At 41.3% G+C, this 18,248-nt stretch overlaps 1 protein-coding gene across 4 annotated transcripts in view; it reads left to right on the top strand.

Annotated features, from left to right (window-relative positions):
- Positions 1-2,397: 2,397 nt before the first annotated feature.
- The window catches only part of TPK1 (thiamin pyrophosphokinase 1), a 358,776-nt gene continuing 342,925 nt past the window's right edge, over positions 2,398-18,248 (top strand). For 2 of the 4 annotated variants that reach the window (XM_043871994.1, XM_043871991.1), the window contains exons 1-2: positions 2,842-3,025; positions 3,428-3,486. In XM_043871994.1, the coding sequence (XP_043727929.1) occupies positions 3,444-3,486 (43 nt within the window). In that variant the 5' untranslated portion in view covers positions 2,842-3,025; positions 3,428-3,443. Of the gene's footprint in view, positions 2,452-2,841; positions 3,026-3,427; positions 3,487-18,248 lie in introns of those variants that run through there. The other 2 variants (XM_043871992.1, XM_043871993.1) reach the window with 2 other exon arrangements.

Raw genomic sequence — 18,248 nt, 5'->3', positions numbered from 1 at the left:
TGGCCACCTGATGTGAAGAGCTGACTCACTGGAAAAGACCCTGATGCTGGGAAAGATTGAGGGCAGGAGGAGAAGGGGACGACAGAGGATGAGATGGTTGGATGGCATCACTGACTCAATGGACATGGGTTTGGGTAAACTCCAGGAGTTGATGCTGGACAGGGAGGCCTGGCGTGCTGCGGTTCATGGGGTCGCAAAGAGTCAGACACGACTGAGCAACAGAACTGAACTGAACTGAATCACTATGGCTCCCTATGGCTTAAAGTGTACACAGTGGCCTATCTCAGAGACCTCTGCCTCCCATGACTGAGTGTTAAGCTAAAATACCTTTGTTTAGCTTATAGGAAACATCCTGACCTGTATGACTGCAGGGAAAAAGAAATTAACACATACTTTCCAGAGTCTGGCTGGAACCAGCAAGTATTTGCAACAATTTATTGCCTTATTTTCCTATACCTCCTCATTGCCCTCTTTTTGTTCTGTAAATGAAACTAGCATCCAGACTCAGACAAACGATTCTCTGGGACACTAGTCTATCATCTTCTTGGTCTGCTGATTTTCTGAATGACGTCAGTATTCCTTGTCCCAACAACTCATCTCTCGATTTACTGGTCTGTCATGCAGTGAGCAGTGTGAGCCTGGACTCAGTAACACCCTTGGTCATCATTTTATTGGTCCACTTGCTTGTTGGGTGTGTGCTAAGTCACTTTAGTCGTATCTGACTCTTTGCGACCTTATAGACTATAGCCTTCCAGGTTCCTCTGTCCATGGGATTCTCTAGGCAAAAATACTGGAGTTGGTTGCCGTGCCCTCCTCCAGGGTATCTTCCCGACCCCGGGATCAAACCCACGTCTCTTACGTCTCCTGCATTGGCAGGCAGGTTCTTTAACACTATCGCCACCTGGGAAGCCCCCATTTGCTTGATACTGAAATATATTCAGCAACCACTTGTGTGTTACATGGTCATAGTCTCCCTTCACCTTCAGTGTGTTGTCTACTAGTTTCACTATGAGCATCTTGAAACACATGGACCTTTGAAATTTATTGTGGTTAATATTTTAGTTTTCTTTGGGAGAAAGAAACCTGAACTATATTACACATAAAAACTTTGCAAGGAAGTGTGCTATAAACAGGGATGCTATAAGATGTAAGTTGGATACTTCTCATATTGATGGACAGGGACACACATTTCTTTCAAACCTATAGGCACTAGGCACCTACCCAAGTGTTTATCCAAACCTAGTCATTTGGTCCTTATGGAACTCTTCCAAAGTAGACAACATTGTTTGCATTTTATATGTGAGGAAATCTAAGTAGTTTTCTTAAGCCCCACAGTTGGTAAGCACATAGTTAAAATGGCTCACCTGCTGTATTGTGATGGTAAAGACCTAATATTTAACTTTACTACGATATATGTGAAGTCCCTAGTAGTCTGGTCTAAAATTGACTGTGAGGTAGGTGTACACTTGGCTTAACACGGTGAATGTGAAAAACACCTGCAAGTTTCACTTGATCTGGCAGCTGATTAATGAGTATCAGCAATGTACTTTTCTATGGTTGGATCACCCCTGGAACTTATTGAACAGTGTCAAAGATAAACACAGCCAGGTGTTAGTCCAAGCGTCAAAAACAGATTTTGTTTAGTAACTACTGACAGTCGAGAAAGAGTTGAGCTCTATTCCTATATGTGCAGAGGCTACTGGGATGAGTTTTAACGGGAGGATGAGGGAGGGCGAAGAGTGGGCAAAGAGCCGGTCAGTATTAAGGGCGATGACACAAACTTTTCTTGCTAGCTGGCAGCTGCCCAAGCGAGGAATCTCTTCTCCCACAAAGATGCTACCCTTCCTGCATTTGCAGGAAATGGCTCTCAAGTTTGGAGAGACGCTTCTGAGTCTTAAGATACATATTCACAATCACAAGAGCTTGGGAGGTCAGGGGCCTGTCCTCAGGGTTCGTGAGGACTTTCTCAGGTAGGCATTTTAAAGTGTGTGTGTCCTGAGGACAGGACGTAGGCTGGTAGAAGCCATGCTAGAGTTGGTCACGTCTCTCAGGGCAGGGGTCTGCAAGAGTTGTCAGATGCTGACAGTTGTGCGGTCCTCATCAGCAGTCAGAACCACGATGTACGGGCAACATTAAATACAGAGGGTGGGAACCACGACAGCGGAGGCTAAAAATCAGGTCCTCTAAGAACCTCAAAAGAACAAGTTTATCTGGAAAAGATAAAGCCTAGGAAGTCTACTAAGTCTAGAGACCTGGCTTGCTCAGTCCTGGAAGAGGCTGCGTGGCCACAGAAAGAACTCTTCAACCTGTGAATGTTGGAGTCAGCAGAGCTGCAAAAGCAGCTTCAAGTTCCTGCCAATGATAACATTCTGTGACTGTTGCAACCCAGCGAAGACTTTAACGAAGGCGTGCTCCTGAGGCACAGGAGCTGCAAGCAGGAGATCAAAGAGAGTGAGGACCAAGAAAAAGGGCTCTCTCGGGAACTTGGGACCTTGGCTGGGCTCTGATGCCAAGCTGGAGAAGGATGACGGGGGATGTTAACGCTTGGCTTGGAGCAAATAGCGGCCTCCAAGCTAAAGTTCAGGGACCAGCGTTCCTCAGAAACACCAGCGATGGCTCCAGGGCAGAAGTAGTCTAGAAGAGAGGGCGGCGCGTGAGGGAGCAGGTGGCAGGGTGGCCTAAAGTTCCGGCGCCCGAAGCCGGGGGACGCAAGGTCTGGGGTGAGGGGGGAGGAGGGGGGAGGAGGGGGGAGGAGGGGGGAGGAGGGGGGAGGGGGGGGGGGGAGGGGGGGAGGAGGGGGGAGGAGGGGGGAGGAGGGGGCGTGCGCGGTGGGGGCGGGGCCCCGCGGCTCGCACGCGCCGCCGGCTCCCGGAAGGAGGCGGGGCCCCCTCGCGCGCTCTTCCCTTAAAACTGCGGGCCGCGGGCTGCGCGCCGCCGAGGTGCCTCAGTCGAGCGCCGAGCCGTCGATCGCGTGGCTCCCGCAGTCTGCGCTCCCGCTCGCTGGTGGCTCCACCCGCCATATTGTGTAAGTGCGACAGCAGCCTTGGCGCGCCACCCGCGTTCCCGGCGTGTGGGGCGGGGAGCAGGCGGCTCCGACTCCCTTCGCGTCCCTGGCTCCCTTGGCTCCCCGCCGCCCCCCGCCCCGATATCGGGGCGGTGACGGCGGCACGGGGAGAGGCTGGACCCAGCGACCCCGCCGAGACACGCGTAGCGCGCGCGCTCTGCGCCCCCGCGCGCCCTGGAACACCTCCGGCGTCCCCGTCGCCGCGCGCCCAGCGGGCGGTGCCCGGGCCTGCACACCGGGAGCGCGGCTCGCTCCGTGGTCCGCCCCGGCGCCACACGTACTGGCGTTTTCGCGTGCTGTTTAATTAGCTAGGAGAAGTTCTAATGTGGCATTTTTATTTATTTATTTTTTTTTTAAACGCAGAGACCAGCATCCCGTTATGGAGCATGCCATTACCCCGCTGGAACCCCTGCTTCCCTCTGGTAACTGTATTTCTTCACACGTTTCACAGTGCAATTGATGCGCAGTCCCCGGTCCCCCACCCCAAGCCTTGATAAGGTTAAAAGGGCTGGACTCTCGACCCAGAGTGGTGTCCAGTCTGACTCAGATGTCCTAGATTTAGGCAGATTACTACTCAGCCTCTCTCGTGCCTCAGTTTCCTTATCTGAAAAAAATGAGCACAGTTATTAGTCCTTGCGGTGTAGGGTTGTGTGAGGACTTAAAGGTGATGCCCTTCACCTGGAGAAGACCAAGCCCTGCCTGTAATGTGAGCTCTCAGGCTCCTAACAACAATTGGAGCAGAAAAGTAGACGGAAGGGGTAGAGATCAGTCTTTATTGACTTTATGATTGCCTGCCCATTGTGCCCATTTGTCATCCTTTGAAAATGCCTGAGGTTACCCAATAAAAATGCTTTCAAGATAACGACAGTCAAAGATTTTTCTTAAAGTGTGCAGTCATTGTAATTCACATGGAAGTAGACGGAAGAATGAGTTTTTCTGAGGGAATTGTCAGTTGCTTTCATTGTCATGTGTAGTAACTGCGTGCTAATTTCATGATATTAAAACATTTTTAATGTACCGGTTTTTACTTTTGTTTCTCTTGTGTAGAACTTCTAGTTTATCAGCTCAACAATTTAAATTGAATGCAAAACTCTATAGTGTTTACAGCTTTCTGTAAACCTGTGAATTCTTGAGTTTTTTGGGGGCGGGAGTATTGAATCTGATTGGAACTTGTCAGTTTCCCCACAGTCTGGGAGTATTTGTGGTAAAACAATCAAAGGATCATTACAGCAGGGGCCCTGACTCCTTTCTGCCCAGTCACTTGCTGTGCTACATTGTTTACATATACTTTTTATCTTACTTTGCAGGTCGTAAGGAACTAGAGTCTGAACCCAATATGTTTGACTTGTTGAGAGGTTGAGTGTCTAATCATTTTAGAAAACAGCTTTTCCTAAGAAAAGCACTGGCAAATATAAACATTTTGAAATTGAAACTTCGGTAGTTCTCAGTTATCCAAGGGTAGCGGGGACCAACAGTATTTCCAAGAGTAAACGTTGGATTCAGCTGGCCTGTTGACTTTCAGATTTGTTACTAAGCGTGAACACTTTACTGCTGGAAGATCTAGTGTTTTCTCAGTTTTAAAGGGATAGGTCATAGAGACAGTGCTACATAGGAAAGGTTGGAGTGAGGCAACAGGGTTTCTGGGTCTAAGTCTTAGATTTGCTGGTTGTATTTCAGTTTCTTCGTTTGTGAAGTAGGACTATTTCGCAGGGTTCTTGTGAGCATGGATGAGTTGTAAAACATGCAAAGCTCTTAGCTTTAATTTCGGTAAGTGATTAGTGGTCAGGCTAAGGTGGTTGGATTTCCGGGTCAGTGTTGAAATGGAAAGGGCTTCCCAGGTGCCTCAGTGGTAAACGATCCGCTTGCCAGTGCAGGAGAAGCAAGAAACATGGATTCAGTCCTTGGGTTGGGAAGATACCCTGGAGGAGGAAATGGCAACCGGCTTTAGTATACTTGCCTGGACAATTGCATGGACAGAGAAGCCTTAGGGTCGAAGAGAACTGTACACAACTGAGCTGCAGAGCACAACGTGCCTACATGCTGAGATGGAAAAGGTTGGGAGCAGTAGACTAGTAGGGGATAGCAGGAAAGACAGGCAGCTCTGCTCCGTGTGGGTTTAATCAGAGGCTTAGGGAGAAGGCCGTGACTCCTCAGGTCAGTCTTGCAGGCTCCGCGCTGGGGCAGACGGACGGGGAACCGTTGAGGACTGTGATGCGCTGTATGAAGCACAGACCCTCCAGGTGGAATCCTGAACTTCTCTGAGGACATCCGTGGCATTTAGTGGTTTGCCTAGTTTCTTCTTCTTGCTCCTAAGTGTACAGTTATTTAGAGATTCCCATCTGATCTCAAACACTGGCCTGGAAACATGGGTTCCCTACAAGTTTACTTTCCTCTAGATAAATCAGGGATATTTAAAAACAGAACAGTGTATCACGAGGTGCCCTTGCAATGCCTGGCTCTTAGAGTAATTCGGTAAATATTTGAGGTTAACGTTACATTTAGAGAGGTTCCCTTCATCAAGTAGACATTTAATATTTTCTAGCAGAGAAGTAGCTTTTGTATGAATAACTTCTCTGAATGTGATCTTTGGCATAATGTGCCTGTAATGCTCACCCAGATTTCATGTAGCGGACAGTCTGACAAACTGGTTCTCTCCAGGGTAACTAATTGTCAGGTACACCAAAATGCTCACCTCTAATGATCACCAGCAGAGGGAATATAAAATCTCTTTAATCTTTGTTATTTGTAATTGAAGTGTGTGTTAGTCTCTCAGTAGTATCTGACTCTCTTGTGACCCCATAGACTATGGCCTGCCAGGCTTTTCTGTCCATGGGATCCTCCAGGCAAGAATACTGGGGTGGTTGCCATTCCCTTCTCCAGGGAATCTTCCCAACCTAGGGATCTAAGCCGGGTATCCCACATTGTGGGCAGATTCTTTACCATCTGAGCCACCAGGGAAGGCCAAATTAAGTAAATGGTTATTATTTAAAGAAAAACAACTAACCTAAAGCATGAAAGTTTCCTGTAATCCCTCTTTAAGAAATAACCATTATTAACAATTGGCATATATTCTAAAATTTTATTCATGTACATATAACCAATATACCATTCCTCTTGTTTTAAATAAAATGTTTAAATAAAATTAAATATATTGTAAGTTTTGTAAATTACTGTTTTGGAGCAGTGAGTAAAAATATATCAATATTTTATTTCAAACATCTTGCTCTTTGTTCATTTTTTTTTTTTTAAACAGAGTAGAGTGTTTCTAAACGTTAAAAAAAACAATTCAAGTGAGTAAATGTTACAAATCTTACTCAGTGATTATTCAGCAATTAATATATTGGGTAGTATCCAATCTGGCAGATAGAAACTGGAGGAGCTGTGTGAAGTGGTAGACATTATAGGCAGAAATGGGCAGGAACAAGGAAGTTACACTCACCAAAAGTAGTTTGGTTCTAGCAAGGTCCGTTTCCTTTAGGGGATGGTAAAGGGTCTGTCAGGCAGATTAGTTTGCTAGCCCTGATAGACTGACTTCTGACTGGCTGATTTAAGTTCCCATTTTTGATACAGCTGAAACTGCTCATAATGGGTTAATTATTAAGTCTGTGTTTGGTGATGGGGGAGTTAACATAAATGAATCCATTTTGGGCCTGTTTTTAATACTGCAGGAAAAAGTCCATCCTACTTAACAGAGGTTGTCCTTCTGAAATCTTGTGTGTTTCTAAATTGTGTATGTGTATAAATAAATATAGGACCTGTTTTAAGCCCTTTCCTGCAACTTTTTTCACTTACTACTTTGTTCTGGTCCATATATGTAGGTATCCCAAGTTCTTTTTTTTTTTAGTGGGCAGTATAGACACAGTGGATCTAGGCTTTCTTAAAAGATGTTTAGATTATTTCTAGTTTTTATTACTATCTAGAATGCATAACTTTGATCGTATTTTTGCATATTTATGTGAGTTTATCAATAGGATACATTTCCGGAAATGGAATTACCGGATCAAGGGATATGTCCGGATTTCTATTATCTAGAGGAACTGACAACTATCTAGTGTTTGCCTTTGATACCAGGTGCTGTGGGGGATACTCTTGTGATCTCTTCTATCAAGGAGCTCACAGTCTTGTTGGAATCGAGAACAAAGCAAGATAAATGCTAGTTAGATGTTGGACTATGTGTGATGGGACCCACATAGGAACCACAGGGACTTGGGAGGAGGGCTGGCTGGAGAAGGCAGAGAAGTCACGTGGACGTCCAGATGTCAGGTGGACGTCCAGAAAAGCACTGGATTTAAATCACGAGAGGCCTAGGGGAAGCACAGGAGCATTGCAGGCCCTGGGCCGGCCTTGATTGAAAGCTCAGTCCTGTGTCTGTCTGGGAACTAAGTCAGTTCATCTAGTGACTAGCGAGGAAGAAAGAAGGTTGAGAGAACAGGTGGAGGTTTTGGAAGAATGGCTGAGCAGTGAGGTTAAACCAAACTCTGGAGGACAGAAATTCTTGCGGGATAGGAGATAGATTTTTGAAAGTTTCTGTGTCCTCCCATCTCTGGAACATTGTCTGTGAAACAGCCTTTTATATACCTTTAAAACTAGATTAAATTGTGTCATCCATGTCATGGTTCAGAATTGCTAATTGTATACAGGTTAAAGTCCTTATCCTGACCTTTAAAGGCCCTTCACCATCTGATTCTTAACTGCTTTTCCAGATTACTTTTTTTTCTTAAATCACTCACCTCTCTGTCCAAGCCAAGCAGAATTTACCACTGTTTACTATGTGAACATTGATTGGAGCCTCAGTACTTTGACCCTAGCTCATGCTGCACTAATCCCCCGGAGTGGTCATTTTCAATCCTTAGAATTCTTATTGTGAAGGTTTAGTCATTCTGATGGGTGTGTAGAGGAATCTCTGATTTCAATTTGCATTTCCTTTGTGGCAGAATGCGGATATTGTCTGTTGTTAATTGTGAAATATTTGTCTCTTGCCACTACTTTTTTTCTTTATATAGTTGATTTATAATGTTTCAGATTTACAACAAAGTGGTTCAGTTATACCTGCATCTATTAGTTATGTCTATGTATCTATTTCTCAGATTCTTTTCCATTGTATGTTATTATGAGGTATTGTAATGTGGTATATAGTGGGTCCTTGGCATTTGTTTTATATAGTAGTGTGTATCTATTAATCTTGAAAGTGAAAGCCGCTCAGTCCTGTCTGATTCTTTGCGACCCCATGGACTATACAGTCCATGGAATTCTCCAGGCCAGAATACTGGAGTGAGTAGCCTTTCCCTTCTCTGGGGGGGATCTTCCCAGGGATAAACCCAGGTCTCCTGCATTGCGGGTGGATTCTTTACTAGCTGAGCCACAAGGGAAGCCCAAGAATCCTGGAGTGGGTAGCCTATCCCTTCTCCAGTGGATCTTCCAACCCAGGAATAGAACCCAGGTCTCCTGCATTGCAGGCACATTCTTTACCAACTGAGCTACCAGGGAAGATTAAGGATTAATTTTAAATCCCTAATATATCCCTTCCCCCTATTTCCCATTTGGCAGTCACAAGTTTGTTTTCTATGTTTGTAAGTCTGTTTTGTAAGTAAGTTCCTATGTATCCCACATCAATGAGATCGTGTGATGCTTGTCTTTGTCTGACTTGGTATGGTGCTCTCTAGGCCCAGTCATTGTCTTTACGGGGCTGGTAGTACTCTGCACGCGCACCACGTCTCGGTCTCTCTCCTGTCTCGGCTGTTGAGAATAGTGCTGCTGTGGGCATTGAAGTGCATGTATCTTTTTTCAAATTAAAGTTTTCATCTTTCCCGCTTGTATGCCCAGGAGTGGAATTGCTGGTGCCTGCTCAGTTGCTCAGTCGTGTCTGATTCTTTGGGACCCTGTGGACTGTAGCCTTCCAGGCTCCTCTGTCCATGGAATTTTCCAGGCAAGAATACTGGAACTGATTGCCATTTCCTCCTCCAGGGTATCTTCCTGATCCAGGGATTGAACCTGTGTCTGTTGCGTCTCCTGCTTTGGCAGGTGGATTCTTTTACCAGTGTGCCCCTTGGGAAGCCCAGGGATGGCTGCATCACATGTTACCTCTACTTTTAGTTTAAGGAAGCTCCACACTGTTCTCCTTTGTGGCTGCACGAATTTGCCTTCTCATTAACAATGTAGGAAGGTTCCCTTTTCTCCACACCCTCTCAAGCATTTATTGCTTGTAAACTTTTTGATGATGATCATTCTTGCCATTTTTCTATTGGGTTGTCTTTGATTTTTTAACATTTAACTTGTAGGAGTTTTTCTTTTAACTGAGATATAATTGATATATAATGTATTTTTGATTTGATACACAGGTACATTGCAAAAGGATTACAGGTGGATTCTGGATACATAGTTTTTTAAGTCTTGATTTTCTCATCAATGAGATAGAAGGACACTTTTCAAGGAGAGGTATGAAGATTAAAAAGTATCTGTAAAGCGTTTAACACTGATATATACAGTAAGAATGCAGACATTTTATTTATTTTGTTTGTTGCCTTAACATTTTATCTAAAGGTTTTTAAAACTGAATAATATTTAACTGGTAAGCACATACTGTTTGCTATTTTAAACTCTGTTCATATAGGTGTGTTTTCCAATATTCTTTAAAAAATGAATTTTTTTTCTTGTAGTGTCTGTGATCATTTCAGTTTTTATTATGAATCTTTACATTTAGAACTCCGTATGCTTGAAAGTAAAGTATATTTATTTTAAACACTTTGCAGCTAAAGTAAAAGAGTAAAACCTTCCTCGGGATCATTAACTTACATGTGCTTATTTCACAAACTTAAGACATAGAGCAACCAATTACAGAGACTTTAATTTCCAGTTTACTAAAGTACTGGTATTTAGGCATTTTTGTATATTTTTACAACATAGTATATATGCATTATAAAAAGATATGGATAAAAAGATGAAATAAAAATGCGGTATTTCAGCCTCTCAGAGATTGCCGCTATTCTCTCCATGTGTGTGTACGTTTGTTGTGTATACATTGATATTTATATTCCTCTAGATATTTCTATGTATGAATACACAGACATTTTTAAGCCAGAATGAGAACATAATGTAGGTTGTTTTATTCTATTCACCGCTTCGCTTTTCCACATCAGATTTCAAAGTATCTAATAGCCCACCATGTTTAAATTTTCTCCTTCTCGAAGTAGCTTCCAGGTGCTTGTTCCAAACTAGGACTACCTGTGCATTGGGTTCAGGACTTTAAATCTCAAAACATTGTCCCTCACATTTTAAATGTCCTTTAATATTGAGTATTGATAAATAAAGCTTTTATATCCCTTTTAAATTGATCTGATGGAATAAAAAATACAGCAGTTTGGTATGAACCATCATTCACTTAAAAATACATGATAAACTCTAAGTCAAAAATTCCATTTTATTTTCCTCACATAATTTCATCATAAATTTGTGCTAGAAAACCTTTTATCTGTCAGTCTACCTTTCTTTGCAAAAAGATGATATGTATTTAAATTTTAAAAAGATTTCTGTGACCGTAATGCTCTTGGGAGTTATTTCTTCTGAGCTGAGTTACCATTGTTGAGGTTTATTATGAATCGATTTACCCTTTTCAGTATTATGGGCACACACTTGATCAAATCAGCATAATTACATTACACGTTCTTGTAACAACTAACATTTCTGTAACACTGTGTGCTGGGCATAGTTTTAATACTTCAACACTGTAAAATCTGTAGGGAAGTTGTGGACCTACAAGTCCAGGTTTGTGTTGTAGCTGTCCTCTTCACTAGATATGTGACCTTGGACACGTCTTTCAACTTCTTAGAGCCTTCGTTTCTTTATATAAAGGAAAAATACATACAAACATGAAGTCATTGGTGCGATTTAAGCTACTGTAAAGTATAAAAAGCAAGTTTAAGAGGTAGAATCAATGCAAATAGAAAATTGTACTAAGTGAACTTTTTTATATTATTAAATTTTGAAATCCCTTCATTTTTCTATAGTTCTCAAAGGAGATAGCTATTTATTTAGTAAATGTGTTCAGTTAGGCAGGGCTACCTGTTCTTTCCCCTGAATTCTGTGTGTAGTTTTCTTCTATATTTATTGAATTTATTATTTCTAGGTGCATGAAATTTTTAATAGTGGTCATAGCTTTTTGATGCGTCATGGTTAAGTGGAAATGTCTCTGGGAATATATCTCATGCAGTATAGCATTCGTGTTATTTTTCATCTTTCTGGAACTTATTCTCCACTGAAAATGCCTGATTAAACACATAAAAGGAGTATAAAACATGAGGATGGATAGTAGCATTTTCTGATTTACTAGAGGCTGGTTTGGGCATCCCTAGGTAATCTGTATCTAGAGTTTGGACTCCTTTGTAATATAAATGGGTGGCCATCCGGATCACTAGTTCAGCAGCAGACCTCTCAAGAACCCTTGGTGATGACATGCTTGGTACCAAACATAGCCCTGAACTGTTAACTCCCTTCTTTAATCTCTATTTAGTAAATCCTTATAAGAATGATGTAAGGGTAGATCTGAGTTATTTGCATTTATTTTTAAATTACAGATTAAAAATTCTACAGTATAGTAGTAAGATGCTTCTTGGTCACATATCGGAAGTAGTTAAGCATTCTTAGAAATTTCTGGTTTGTACTTTTCTTTAGATCTGGGCTAATACACGTGGCTGTTTGAAATATGGTTAGTGTGACTGAAGCACTGAGTCTTGTCATTTCACTGTGAGAAATAAAACTCCATTGGTTATTGAAAAAAAATTTTAATTATTTGGAACAATGTATTAGTTTACTGGAGCTGCCATAACGAAGCGCTGTAGATTGAGTGGCTTAAAGAAATTTTTCTCACAGTTCTCCAGCCAAAAGTCAGAGATTCAAGTTTGGTTTCTTCCGAGGCCTGTCGTTGTTTGCAGACGGCTGCCTTTTCTGTGTCCTCACTTGGTCCCCCTGGGTCTTTGTGTCACCTGGGTTCTGATCTGTTCTTTAAAAGGTACTAGTCCTATTATTGGGTTAGTGCCGCTTTTACGACTTCGTTTTACCTTAATTACCCCTTTAAAGACCCTATCATATCACTGTTGGATGAATCACAGAGTCGATTTCGGTCTTACTTAGTTGCTGTTTAGTACTTCTATATAATATGTCCTCTTATTCATTCAAAACTTCCTAAGTATCTAAATTTCATAAGTAATTTAAATTGGTCTAGTAGCCTCTTTAAAAAGGAAAAACAGATGAACTTAATTTTATCTTTTATTTAACCTAATATATCTAAAGTGATATAATTAAACATGTAATCAGAAATAAACAATTATTAATGCATTATTTGACATTTTTTGTACTAAACCTTTAAACTCCACAGTGTATAGTTTATACGTCTAGCATGTCTCTATTTAGATGCTAAATTTTCATTAGAAACACTTTGCATTTAGTTTGTGATAATTTATCAGGCATTTTGTTCTTATTCACATCAGCAAGCACCAACTCGTAGACTGGGACTTTTGGAACAAGCTTCATACACATGGAATAGAATGTTTATTTTCCATGGAAAGCCTTTGGAAACAGTTGTTAGAGACAGAACTAGGACTGCGCCTGGGTTTTTTGACTGTGTTTTTCTTAATATCAGCACAGCTTTTCTGTTGTTTTTAAGGCAGTATGCCTGCTTTGAAACTTGGGAAGCTTGCTTTTTTTTTTTTTTTTTAAAGACGTTTTCATCCCTTTATAGATGGCACATAGACCTCAGGCTAAACCTTCAGCTTAAGGATTGTGATGTCTTTGCTATCCAGGAGGCAAACTAGTGGATTTTCCAGTTTCAGAGGTTAATCCTCTTATTTTGGGCTCCCAGGTAAAGAATCCATCTGCCATTGCAGGAGACTCAAGAGACACGGGTTTGATCCCTGAGTCTGGAAGATCCCCTAGAGGAGGAAATGGCAACCCATTGCAGTATTTTTGCTTGGAAATTTCCATGGACAGAGGAGCTTGGTGGGCTACAGTCCATCGGGTTGCAAAGAGTTGGACACGCCTGAGCATGCACACAACAACAAGCTCTTACTTTACTTTCCTCTCCAATTAGAAATCCATTCTAGGTAGTTTTCAAGTCTCTTGAATGTTGCTGACTCTTCTTGTTCTTCCTTGGTGTATAACTCATAATTGTTGGAATTCTTCCTTTTTGTTCTCTTCAATTTATTTCTAATTTACAGAGACTTTACTGTCACAACTATACTTTATGTGTTTGATGTAGTTCAACTTTTTCATGTATTTTGCTTGATTTTCATATTTGCCTTAATTTTTGTTGTTTTAATTAGTTTCATTATATTTGATGACAAAAATGTTTGGTTCATCCTCATTTCTTAATGGCCAAATTTGCCATAAGTAATATCTCATTAACTTTATAAGCCATCTTTTCCACATCATCTAGAGAATCAATTTCCTTTGTTTTAGTGGTGTTAAGTCTGCAGCACCCACCTCCCACCTCCTTACATATTAGCATTTTAATAGCTACATGCTTTCCTAAAGGAAAGTTTCTAAAGTGAGTTTAAAAATAATCCTAATTTAAAAAAATCTTGTAGCATTATCAGAAATAATACTGTTCTTTTAAACAAAACAATTGAAAATATGGAGTGAAGCTGTGGGTGCAGTTCTAATATTCTCAGTGCTCAAATGTTATGGCTTGATAAAAAAAAAATCTTCTGTGAGTTTTGATACATTAACACTAGATGCCTTTGAAGGTTCTCTAGGAAAATGAGGTGTATTTGTGCCTTAACTTCTCATTCAAATGAATTGTATTCCCTTTCTTCTTGTTAAAATTCATCAGAAAGAGTTATTATTCTTTGTAGGTGGCAAGCAGATGCTCAAACAAATGGATTTCATTCTGAGAGTATTCCTGTATCTTTATCACACCATTGTCTTTGAAGGTGTTCATTTATCACCACGGAATAGTTCCTTTTGTTTTTATGTCTTTAGAGAATTTAAGCTTTGATTTACTCTTAGGTCATGTGTAAGTTGTATAAATTGGGCTCCTGGCCCAATTGCTGATGTTTATGTTGAGGCGACTTTATTTTTCTTTTTCAAAGTAGGAAAACTGCTCTTGCAGTTTATAGCTCTTGTGAGTACAACTGCTGTGAGTAGTGAATCCTGTGCTGGGAGAGAAGATCTTTGAAACCCTTTGTGTTCCTGGGGCAAGTGTGTCTTTGGTGGCCCCTCTGAGATGGCTATCTGGCTTTCTTGCTATCTGTCTTTTGAGAAAATACATCTTATTGTTGGTCAACTGATTGTGAAAAATGTATGCTTAAAATAAGCTGAAATTGACCTTTGGTTTTCTTATTTCTAACTGAAATCAGACAGAAGACTTTCACTTGCTTTCTACTTTTACATAGTCCCTCCTTTGTGTTGGATTCTTTGTAACCCCATGGACTGTAGCCTGCCAGGCTCCACTGTCCATGGGATTCTCCAGGCAAGAATACTGGAACGGGTTGCCATTCCCTTCTCTGGGTGATCTTCCTGATGCAGGGATCGAATCTGTGTGTCTTGTGTCTTGTGCATTACAGGAGGATTCTTCACCTGCTGAGCCAGAGATGGGGTGCCTGCTTTCTACTTTTTATTGTTCAGTTGCTCAACCGTGTCTGACTCTTTGCGACTCCATGGATTGTAGCACGCCAGGCTTCCCTGTCCTTCACCATCTCCTGGAATTTGCTCAGATTCATGTCCATCGAGTCAATAATTCCGTTCAAACATTTCATCCTCTGTCATCCCCTCCTCCTCCTGCCCTCCATCTTTCCCAGCATCAGGTTCTTTCCCAGTCAATCAGCTCTTTGCATCTCGTGGCTATAGTATTGGAGCTTCAGCTTCAGTATCAGTCCTTCCAATGAATATTCAGGGTTGATTTTCTTTAGGAGTGACTGGTTTGGTCTCCTTGCTGTCCAAGGGACTCTCAAGAGTCTTCTCCAGCACAACAGTTCAAAAGCATCACTTCCTCATCACTCAGCCTTCTTTATGGTCCAACTCTCATGTCTGTACATAACTACTGGAAAAACCATAGCTTTGACTATACGGACCTTTGTCAGCAAAGCGATGTCTCTGCTTCTTAATATGCTGTCTTAATTGCCTTCGAATACTGACATACCTTAAGCAGATTTTTCTTTTTTTCCTTCTTTTCCAGGCTAAATATTGTAGTTATTTATTCAACAGTTACTTGAGTGCCTGTTATGTAGCACAAACTCTTTTAGACTATGGAAGAGGTACCAGCAATTTTCCTTACATTTCATACTTCTCAGATCCACTGTGCCAACGGAGGTATTAATAATCAGATGTTTTTCTCAAGAATATGCTTACTGAGAGCCTGTCTTCCATTTTTTAAAAGACTTTACATTTTAGAGGTACTTTTAGTTCCCTGGTGGCTCAGACGGTAAAGCGTTTGTCTACAATGAGGGAGACCTGGCTTTGATCCCTGGGTCGGGAAGATCCCCTGGAGAAAGAAACAGCAACCCACTCCAGTAATCTTGCATGGAAAATCCTATGGATGGAGGAGCCTGGTAGGCTGCAGTCCATGGGGTCGCTACGAGTCGGACACAACCGGGCGACTTCACTTAGGTTTACCGCACAATTGAAGGAAGCTGTATAGAGTTCTCATGTGCCCTGTACACAAGCATAGATAGTGTCCTCCATTGTCAGCATCCCCACTAGAGTGGTGCGTTTGTTATAATGGGTTTGATGAGAGGACAGTGGTAGATAGGAAGCGCCCAAAGCCCATGGTTCCAGTAGGGTTCACTCTTGCTGTTGTACATTTCATGGTTTTAGACAAATGTCTGATGAAGTATATCCATCCTTATAGAATCATATAGAGCATTTTCCCTGCCCTAAAAATCCTCTGTGCTCTGCCTGTTTATCCATCCCTGCAACACTGATCTTTTTATCTTTTTATGATTTTACCTTTTCAAGAATATCGTGATAGCAGGAATCACGCAGTGTATGGTTTTTCAGACTGGCTTCTTTTGCGTACTAATGCATGTTGAAGGTTGCTCCGTGTCTGCTCACGGCTTGGTAGTGTGTCTCTTCTTGGTGCTACCACAGTTGACCCATTTACCTGCTGAAAGACTTCTTGGTTGCATCCCAGTTTTGACAGTTAGAAATAAACTTGTGATAAATATCCATGTGTAGCTTTTTGTGTGGACATAAGTTTTCAACTGCTTTGGGTAAAAACCAAGGAATACAATTGCTGGATCGTATAGTATAGTAAGGTTAAGTTTAAGTTTGTAGGAAACCACCCGACTGTCTTCTAAAGGGGCTTTGGAAGTCACTTCCAAAGTCACTTTTACTTTCCCACCAGCAGGGTATGAGAGTTCCTGCTGATCACCAGCATTTGATGTTGTCTGTAATCCAGGTTTGGCCATTCCGGTAGGTGTGTATTTGTATGTGTGGTATTGTGTTCATGTGTGTTTTTCCCTGATGGCATTCAAAGCAGAGCTTGTTTTCATGGGCTTAGTTGGCACATGCATAGCTTGTTTGGTGAGGCATTTAATAAGGTCTTTGGCTCATTTTTTAATTGAGGTGTTTTGTTTTCTTGTTGTTGAGTTTAGATGTTCTTTGTATTGTAATTTTTGAGAAACAGTCTTTTATCAGATGTATCATTTGAAAATAGTCACTCCCAGGCCATGGCTTATCTTCTCATTCTCTCAATGTTATCCTTTTGCAGAGCAGAAGTTTTTAACTTTAAGGAAAGCCAGTTTATCAGTTATTTCTTTCATAGACTATGCTTTTAGTTGTTGTACCTAAGAAGGCGTCGCCATACCCATGGTCATGTAGGTTTACTTCTTGTATCCTAGTAATTGCATAGTTTTGTGTTTTTCATTTGGGTCTCTGGTCTGTTCTTAGGTGGTCTTGTGGAGCCCTGAGGTCTGTATCTGCTTTTATGTTTTATAGGGTGTGTTCGTTTGTCTGGGACCATACCTCTGCTCCATTGTCTTAGTTTTCTTCCTTTGGCAAAAATAAGTCGACTGTTTATATGAGGGGCTGTTTCTGGTCTCTCTCTTACTATTTTCCATTGGTATATTTGTCTAATATTTTTGTCAATACCACACTGGGAAAACTTCGAGTTTCTCACTTTTAAGTGTGATGTTTGCTGTAGGTGTTTTGTAGGTAGTCTTTTATCAAGTTGAGAAAGTTGGCCTCTGTTCCTACTTTTGTGTTGGATTTTTAAAAATGATTTTTCTACGTGAGGTGAAATAATCATGTTATTTTTTTTAGTCTGCTTGTGTGATGGATTACATTGGTTGTCAAATCAGTCTTGCATACCTGAAATAAAGCCTACTTGGTTGTGGTATATAATTCTCTCCATACATTTTTGGAATTCAGTATGCTAATGTATTGTTGAGGATTTTTGAATTTATGATCATGGGAGAAAGTGATCTCTAGTTTGCTTGTATTGTCTTTGGTTTTAGCGTTAGGGTAATGGTTGCCTCATCAAATGCCGTAGGAAGTCTTCCTGCTTCTATCCTGTGAAAGAGGAAGAATTGGTATGATTCTATGGAATTGGTATGATTTCCTCCTTAGATGTTTGTAGAATTTACCAGTGAATCCATCTGGGTCTCATGTTTTCTGTTTTGCAAGGTTATTTATTGATTCAATTTGAATGATCTATTCACATTATTTACTCTTGTGTGAGTGTTGGCAGCCTGTCTTCTCAAGGAATTGGTCCATTTCACCTGGGTTATCAAAACTTTGTGAGCGTAAGAGTTGTTCATTTTATTCCTTTAATATGCTTTTAACTGGCATGGAAGCTGGAGTGATGACCCCTCTTCTGTTTCTGTGTTTTCCGTATTTTAAACTGTAGCATCCACAGGATGTTGAGAATCCTGATCAGGAAGGTTCTGATAAATCATCAGAGAAAGAGAGTATTTTAGGATTCCAAAAAAAACCCCACAGGAGAACGGAGCTTTTCATAATGTTCTTTACATTTGTAAGTTTCCTTGCATGAGACCCTGCTACTTAGATTGACATCACCATGTTAGCACTGTTTGCATTACCTGGGACATGTAAGAAATGCAGAGTCTCAGGCCCCATTTCTGAGAATGAGAATCGACATTTTAACAAGACCACTACATGAGTCTTAGCTCCTTGAAAGGTTGAGAAGCACTGACCAAAGGGAGATAGATATAAGATTCTTTTTTAACATGATTAA

Source organism: Cervus elaphus, chromosome 18 (genome assembly GCF_910594005.1).
Source record: "Cervus elaphus chromosome 18, mCerEla1.1, whole genome shotgun sequence".
In the NCBI taxonomy this organism is placed as follows: Eukaryota; Metazoa; Chordata; class Mammalia; order Artiodactyla; family Cervidae; genus Cervus; species Cervus elaphus.
This window is presented reverse-complemented; position numbering and strand designations above follow the sequence as displayed.